The sequence below is a fragment of the Priapulus caudatus genome, unplaced genomic scaffold (genome assembly GCF_000485595.1).
Source record: "Priapulus caudatus unplaced genomic scaffold, Priapulus_caudatus-5.0.1 Scaffold199, whole genome shotgun sequence".
Classification (NCBI taxonomy): domain Eukaryota; kingdom Metazoa; phylum Priapulida; class Priapulimorpha; order Priapulimorphida; family Priapulidae; genus Priapulus; species Priapulus caudatus.
The window spans coordinates 330,536-339,361 of record NW_014577260.1 but is presented as its reverse complement, the minus strand read 5'-3'; the positions used below and the strand labels follow the sequence as shown (position 1 = coordinate 339,361).

General features: G+C 47.6%; 1 protein-coding gene across 1 annotated transcript in view; it reads right to left on the bottom strand.

The window, feature by feature from the left end:
- LOC106807182 (zinc finger protein 385B-like) overlaps nucleotides 1–7,868 on the bottom strand; it is a 56,280-nt gene extending 48,412 nt beyond the window's left edge. The window contains exon 1 of the mRNA XM_014809456.1: nucleotides 7,044–7,868. Coding sequence (XP_014664942.1) covers nucleotides 7,044–7,219 — 176 coding nt within the window. The 5' untranslated portion in view covers nucleotides 7,220–7,868. The remainder of the gene's footprint in view (nucleotides 1–7,043) is intronic.
- Between the last annotated feature and the right edge of the window lie 958 nt (nucleotides 7,869–8,826).

The following is an 8,826-nucleotide window of genomic DNA, read 5'->3' as shown; positions in this document are numbered from 1 at the left end:
AGAGAGAGAGAGAGAGAGAGAGAGAGAGAGAGAGAGAGAGAGAGAGAGAGATGGAACGAGCGAGCGAGAGAGACGGAGAGAGAGCGAACGAGAGAGAAAACGAGGCAGCAGGTGTGAGAGAGCGAGAGAGCGCGCGCGCGAGAGAGAGAGAAAACGAGCCAGCAAAAGAGAGAGAGAGAGAGAGAGAGAGAGAGAGAGCGAGAGAGCGAGAGAGCGAGAGAGCGAGAGAACGAGCGAGAGAGCGAGCGAGAAAGCGAGCGATGGGTGAGAAAAAATGAGAAAGACAGACAGGCGTAGAGATGCGGAGATACGAGAAAAGAAAAAAAACTCATGCGGCAGAAAGTGAGCACGCGCCATTCGCTATTAGTCAGCACATTGCCCGCAACACAACCTGCAGGTATACCTACAACCTGCAGGTATATGTACCAATACAGTACACTCGTGTCGCCTGCAGCTACTGCAGCGATGACAGATGGGGCGCATGCGACTATATCTCACTTTCAACACATTACACTGCTTGCGAGCACACTGAAATGACAGAGCGTGTACGGAGGTGCACCGAGGGTGGCCGGATGGGGAGCCACATTACAGCAGTTGTCGTGCGACACCCCTCATGAGCGAGGCAGGAGGGTAATCACCCGTTAACGAGAGACCCATGTCGCGTCGTCGCAGACCGAGCGACAGGGCAAATCACATTTTGACAAGCGGCATTGTGGCCTCTGATGCGCGGGAGGCCTCTCAAACGACAACGGGTTCCGAGTTTTGGCAAATGCTGTCGAAAATCAGCGAGACAAATTCTCGACCACGCGTCGGGCATCTAGCAGGTAGATGTGCGTTTCATCACAGACAGCCGGAGGGCGGTCACAACCCGTTACTAAACTCGTGCGTCAGCCGCCGGAGTTCTTGGATGCTCGCTGCTGCTCACTACTTCTCGCTGTTCACGTAATGATTACTCTCACAGGCCGAGACGACCGAGTAACAACCGACGGTGACGCCAGAGTCACGACCGACGACGACGACGCCGCCAGAGTAATGACCGACCTTAGTAGATTTCGTACCTTAGCGAGGAGGTTCACGGAGACGCTCGGCCGGGGTGAAGGTGGAAGGTAGAAGATAGACGAAGAATTATCGCTGGACTATGTGTGAGAATAACTAGGCACGATCGGAGCGGGACAACAACCGGACTATCGGATTCAAAGGATCCGAGCCGAGTCGTTCTCTACCTGCGCGCTTGGCGTCAACAAATCCGATCCCTAAGGGATGACGCAGGTAGCTGGTGGCGGGGGACACCAATATATCACCCGGCGAATATGGCGAGATTTATATTGGTCGTTTACGCCATGCGGCGAAGCTCATGCAGACTCATGGGAAATTATAAATGTAAACAATAAGTGTGGAGAAGCCGGCGCTTTCCTACACGACGGCCAAGTAGCTACCGACGACGACGACGATGACGACGATGACGACGGCTGAGTAACGACCGACAACGACGACGACGACGGCCGAGTTACGACCGACGACGACGACGATGATGATGAAGACGGCCGAGTAACGACCGACGATGATGACGACGACGACCGAGTAACGACCGACGATGACGACGACGACGGCCGAGTAACGACCGACGACGACGACGACGGCCGAGTAACGACCGATGTCGACGACGACGATGACGACGGCTGAGTAACGACCACCGACGACAACGATGACGATGACGACGGCCAAGTAACGTCCGGGCTATAAGTACGGAATGCTATACGGGTGCGGTATGTTATGCGTTAACGTGTGAGGGAACGCGTCTAGTGCATAGTCGCGTATACGACATTGCGTAAAACGATGTACGCGTGATGCGTGATGCGTGATGCAATGTACGCGTGATGCGTGATGCAATGTACGCGTGATGCAATGTACGCGTGATGCAATGTACGCGTGATGCAATGTACGCGTGATGCAATGTACGCGTGATGCAATGTATGCGTGATGTGTGATGCAATGCATGTGTGATGCAATGTACGCGTGATGCAATGCGTGACGATGTGCGCGACGTCTGCGACAATTACTTACAACTGCGGCAGGCGCAGCAGTTTTGTTAGTTTGATGCCCGTTAAAAAGCCACCGAAAGCTTCTCGTCCTTCACTGCTTCCGATGCGGGATCATTCTAGATTTCCATCGCGAGCTGTCGCCCAGCCTATCCTGCTTACAATTCAGGGTTCTTTTCGCGTTCTTACGTTTCACTGTAACCCCATCCGTGTGACCGAGTCACCCTGGCACACGCAACGTTGTATATTTTACAGCCAGCGTTCTCGCCATCATTCGATGCACGACACGCCGGATGTGTGTAAAGGCAGCGCGAGCGAGCTCGTGGTTGCCACGCCCCGTAGCTCCCCTCTTTAGCTCAATATTGATAGATAAATCTCATCTGGCACTATAATACCAACTAAATAAACTAAACTTTTACCGCCCCCCCCCCCTACTTAAACAAATATCGTGAAACGACGCCGCCAATAGACCATCCGTTAGATTAAAAAAAAAGCATCTATATACACCTGTCTACTTTCGCCCCGATTTTCATTTCACGCCAGACAATGTCGCGAAGGGCAATGACGTGCGAAGTCGAACAAGTGCGAAAGTTAACGTGGCAGGTCAGTCGCTAAGCGTCGCGTCACTGCAAGCAACGACCATGAATGGCGCGCATTCTCCGCCGGCTCAAAGCGGTGCGCCTATATACCGCGGACAGCAGCTGATGACGGTGCGATCACAGTATCCCTCTGTGATCGCGCATGCCGCCGTGAATGACGTGCTTTCACGGGCGCCTCGGCCGACCTCACACTCTGAAAGGCGGGCGAGATCTGATCTGCTAGATTATGCGTAGTAAGCAGCGTATGGTCCGAATTCAAGCACATGCGGCTGCGGCCGACTCTAGCGCGGAGCGTGGTCACCTGGTCACCACGGCAGTCTTTTCCCTTGCTGCGGGATCTTGCATGCTAATGATCGTCTATTCAAACAAGCTGTAGTAGAATGCTTCTGACCAGTACACGGGAAATGGTGATGTGGCCAGCTCGTAGACTTATAATAACCATACATTGTGCGTGCATAGTGTGCGTGTGTGTGTGTGTGTTGTGTGTGTGTGTGTGTGTGTGTGTGTGTGTTTGTGTGTGTGCGTGCGTGCGTGCGTTCGTGCGTGCGTGCGTGTAATATATATATATATAAATAAATAAATAAAATTAAAAAATTTAAAAAAAAAAAATAAATATATATATATATATATACTTGCAATGACATGGAGGATTGATTTCACGAGCCACGCGACGAAGAAAGCAATGAAAGATTTCATGGTAGACGCGATCATATCGATGTTGCTGCCACGGCATAACCACCGTAACAGACGGGATCTGGATTAGAGATCGGAATCTGACTTAGAGGTCAGAGCAAGGCGGATCTGACGCATGGCGGATCTGATGTCTGGCTGCATAACGAACCCGTGCAGGAACACGTGGATTGCAAGGAGCGACTCTCGCAAGCGTGTTCTACGATGTGTAAAATAGTCAGTCAATTGCACACGAATCACCATTTTTCGCTTGCATTCTGCCCGGAGCAATTCACATCATCCCAGGTCCGGGTTACTATATTTACAGAGGGCGGGTCAACCCAATGTGAAGATTCGCTTAGCAGACATTTGAGTCATTCGTAAGTAAGGCAGCAGGGGAAAGGCATCGTATGTGCGGAGACACGGAGATGCATCCTAACCTAGCTGTACCTTCAACGCATCTGTAAGAAAGTGCGCTTCTCCTACCATATACTTACCTGACCACATCCACGCAGCGAAACAGCGTGTTTGTCGTGGTTTGCGTAAAATGTCCATAATTTTCGCGCTCGAATTCCACCTACCTCCTCAAACCATGCAATTAAATGTTTCAGTGAAACGCATCGCAGATTCTGAAATAGAGTCCTTCTGTTGTTTTCGTGCCGACCTACTGCATTCCAGTTCGTTATACATGAGGTGACAGCGACAATTATATGGCGGTATTGCGGTGAGGTAACAAGCGTCGTATATCTGATATCAGCTTGGTACGAGATTTAGAGCATATCAGACACGCTAACACGTCGTTAAGCGTCATTCAACGCTGACGATAAAAAATATTTAGGACTCATAAACCGCAATTATCGTTTATTGATTCCATTAGGCCGTCATCACACTCTCATACATCAATGCTGCGTGCCCCGAGACGCGAGTGGAATAAAGATACTACTATACAGCCAAAAGCACTGATCTTGTTTGGCCTCATGCAGGTTCAGATCTTTCTCTGTCTTAAATTCCATTATTCGAATCAAATAAAAATCATATCAAGGTTATTGCGCAATGAATCCGTGATTATTCAGACAATACAGATACTATGCAACAAATTTTGTTTAGGATGTTTAAGTAAAGCTGTAGTTATGTGAAGGTAAAGCCATAATATATATTTATATGCGCCATATACGATAAACACTGCGGGCAGCCAAGACCGTGGCGTGGTGTTTCCTAGTCATAACTGGTTATGTCTCGGCGTATTTAGAATGAAAAGTCTACAACATCTGACAATGCGAGGACATCTGTCACATTAATCATGTTAAACAGTCATTGTATTGAGCCACTGCATTCACGTAAAATAACAGCCAACGTCATGGCGTCACGTCATCAGGATCGCGGTCGATGACATCATCTCAGAAACTGATGACATCACGGAAGCTGATATCGATCATATCAGCATTGGAATCTATACGATTGACATCATTAGTATACAATCGAGTATCAATTGCGTTTGATTGATGCTGCAAGATTGTGGCAAACATTGTGATTCTATTCAAGCAGTCAAGGACGCACGCGCAAGCAGCAACAGCCACCCAACCAGTGATAGAATAAATTTACAATTAGGAGTGGCCCAGATAAGAGAAAGGATGGGCAACCCAAACGGATTGCCTGGCTAAATAGATGCACCAATAGAATGGTAGCTTTCGTGCGAAGAATAATGACGCGACTGGCCATAACAATGGGGGATGGGAGGGGGGAACAAGGCCCATAATAGACGTATATTTTGCATGCAAATCTGCTAGCAATTATGGGTGTTGCCATCCGGACCCGATAGCACAGTGCGCGTGCAGTTGCAATCTTGCTAAACGTAAGTACGTCAAACTTCAGTGTAAAGTACTATGCACGCGGATCTAATCGAGTTACCACGCGACGCGTACCAAATAAAACACGAGTTTAGTTGGTATAGAACATGTCACTCGCATAACACCGCACGTTGTTGCAGTGAAAGCACGTATTCAATATAAACAGCTGACCAACGCGCACGATTTGATCAACTCACTAAAGAACACGCGGTCAATACTACTGTTATTAACAAGAAACGGCCGCATGAAATGATAGTTATTTAATGTTTTCGGAATTGTAATTTCTATGTTGATTTTACGCAACAGTGATCATTACGGTGTGAATGAAAATACTGCTAGATGATATCGATGATTTATTCAAACATGTCATCTCAATCAGCAACGAATAAAGCTTGATTTCCATCTCAAGTATGATACCCCAGAATAGACACCCACACGCATAACTAGATGTTCCAACGCGTTTTTAGTCTGTGACAAAAAACGTTCTTCGTCCTAGCTCGCCTTGGCTAGTAATTTGTAGCCATAAAATGAAGGTTTTATGAGATGCTTCAGCGAGGTGAAAAACAATGGATGCCAAAAACATGGCTGCCAGGATCGTGATAAGAACAATACCAATACAAGGTTTCGTCACACACGCGCGCACGCGCAAGCGAACAATGGCACCCACCTCGTAAAATCTGCACAAAAATATAATTCGATATCTAAATTGGTGATCTTAGAGTTCCGTACGGGTTGTTGAACAAGGCAATCTTCCTCTGCGGTCAAGTAAGTGCTACCAGCTAGTTCCAAGTACTCCATACCGCAGAGGTCACTATACCAAAACAACTCTCCAACTAGTCACCCGTCTCTCCAATGCGCCAGTGGCTAGGCACCCCGCAACGGCCAACAAACACCGGCGGCAGTGGCAGTGAATGACACACCGCGAAATACACATTATTACACCTGAAATCACGGCTGTTGTCCGGTACTCTTATTTACTGTACGCACAGTTAATGCAGTCAGCATTCAAACCTGTCTGTGACTAGTCGCGATTAACTCTCTCTCTCTCTCTCTCTCTCTCTCTCTCTCTCTCTCTCTCTCTCTCTCTCTCTCTCTCTCTCTCTCTCTCTCTCTCTCTCTCTCTCTCTCTCTCTCTCTATATATATATATATATATATATTGTGTTTAATTTCATAGACTGCATACATATTATGGCACAGGTCATGGAGAGAGATACTCGCGCCCGAATCCCATATACACTGCTGATCCGAGACCGAGTATTGCATATCACCTTTCCCCATCAGATCGTACCCGAGAGCAAACACAAATTCTAGATCGGAGCCAACACCGTTCAGAGTTACTACATCACGCATTTCTCACTTTTCACACAGCAGGCGCACACATAGTGTGATTAGAATGCGCCGAAAAGTATACGGAGTATGAGGTGTAACGCAGTATCGCTCTTTCGGACACGCCGAAATTCGCGATAAAATTCTGTCATGTATGAAACGTTTGCCTGTTTAGCAGAAACACGTACGCTGTACGTTAACGACGCATTTCGAGGCGAAACGTTGATAATCCGAGTGAAACTACAAAGAGATACCTATGTGCGGGTAAGCTGAAATATCAAATCATCTGACAATGCATGTACGGGCCAGTTCAAAACACCTTATTCTCTACACACCATGTGTGAACACAAACAAGCATAACAACACCGACGAGGTGAGCAAGACTATATGAGCCATGAAAACGAAAACTATGAACTATGAAGACGAAACTAACTATGACCTATGAACACAAAACTAACTATGAACAACGAACACGAAACTAACTATGCTCTATGAACGCGAAAGACATCGTGAACGTGAAGTGATAACCCGAGAAAAAGAAATCCCGGAAGTCACACATACCCTGAAGCCGACATGCATACAGCTCCCGCCGACGGCGGAAAGGGACTCGGCAGCTGACCCATGGGTGCCAACGCTCCCTGTGGGATGACCGGTACGGCGGTGAGTGTCCCCTCGGGTGGCACATAGTACGTCGAACCGCCCGAGTAGAAAATGTGAGATACCACAGGCACAACCATACTGGCGGTCTCACGTCAACTATCTCCAAACTAGACGTCTCCGGTGCCGCTTCAACACACGTCTACTAATATATTATATGAATATATAAATGTTATATTTATATAAAAAAATATATATATATATGCGTATATATGGCACGGTGTCGGAAAGAGTTACCGTTGACGAACGTCCGATATCGGTGTATCGTCTATGGCGCACTAACAGGATTCCGGGAATCCTTGAAGGTAGATGATATTCGTGCTCTCAGCAGGTGCACCGCATCCCGTGTACCGTTATCGGCGCGGTTCTCGCTCTCTCATCATCGGTATACGCTACCTGTGCGTTTGTCTGCGAACAGCCGTCGCCGCTCTACAGGTAGTACAGGTAGCTACGCGCTGCCGTGGCGGGCCTGTGCAAGTGAAAGTGCTTTCCGTGTGTAGTTGGTAAGCCACTGCACCGTAGGACAGTCGTGTGCGTGCGATCGAACAACCACTGAACTACTGACTGAGTTGGACGGGTGAATGCACCTGAAGACTGGCTGGTGTCAGAATGCAGTGCAGCGGGCTCCTACTGATACACATTGGCCAACCAACCAGTGTAGCCGATGTGGGCTGGGCTTGCATGCGGCTCTGGGCGCAGTGAGAACTGGAAATCCGAAATCACGGCGCCCGCGAAGCAGCGAAGCGTACGAAGCCGTAAGCAGGTGTGCAGGTATACATAGTATAGCATAGTACATAGTACATAGTACATAGTAGAGCATAGTACATAGTATATCTGTAGAGCATGCAAATATTTCACTCCTCCCTCATTCGTCACACCCGTATCACCCACTACCTATCTTACGTATATTGGCTACACATATGGTAATTAATCCCGATCGGATAAGGCTGATAGCTACCTGAACCTCGGTCCACATATAAAACACGATTAATTCTCACACAGAACAAAAGGTGCGTACGCCTGCGCAAACACAAGTAACGCCAATGTCAAAGAGATCGAAGAGAGGAAACCCAGTTTCAGTACGAGATCGAGACGATACATATGGAGAAGGGAGGCGCCGTGAGAGTTACCAGGGGTAGCACGCACGTGCGTGTTGGAGGCGTTCATGTACACGACATGCACATACACTAACGAGACCAATGTTATACACTACTGATGGTATCTAATGGAAGTTTGTATTCATTTTCTGCCAAGTGATCTGGTAGCGGAGAAAGGCATTATTGCGAATTCAGAAGCTGCAGTACGGAAACCATAGCTGAAAACAATCCGCACTGCAACCACTAGATTATTGTAGCAGGCATATCAGGCCAGACTACAAAGCTTTCGATGGCCAGTAATTTATTAATTTACGATCTCTGAGTTGTTTACCCCCCCCCCCATCACGCGCGTTTTGTTTAGAGTATGAAGGCCAGTCTGTGACATGAAAACGACAAGATGGAGGCGAACATAACAGCGAAAAGGTGTAAATGAGGAGGAATGCATTACTCCCTTAGTTGTCATCACTTCGCTGTCGATATATCTATATACACACATATATATATATATATATATATATATATATATATATATATATATATACGTAGTACGTACGTACTACTACTACTACGTACGTACGTACTAACTAACG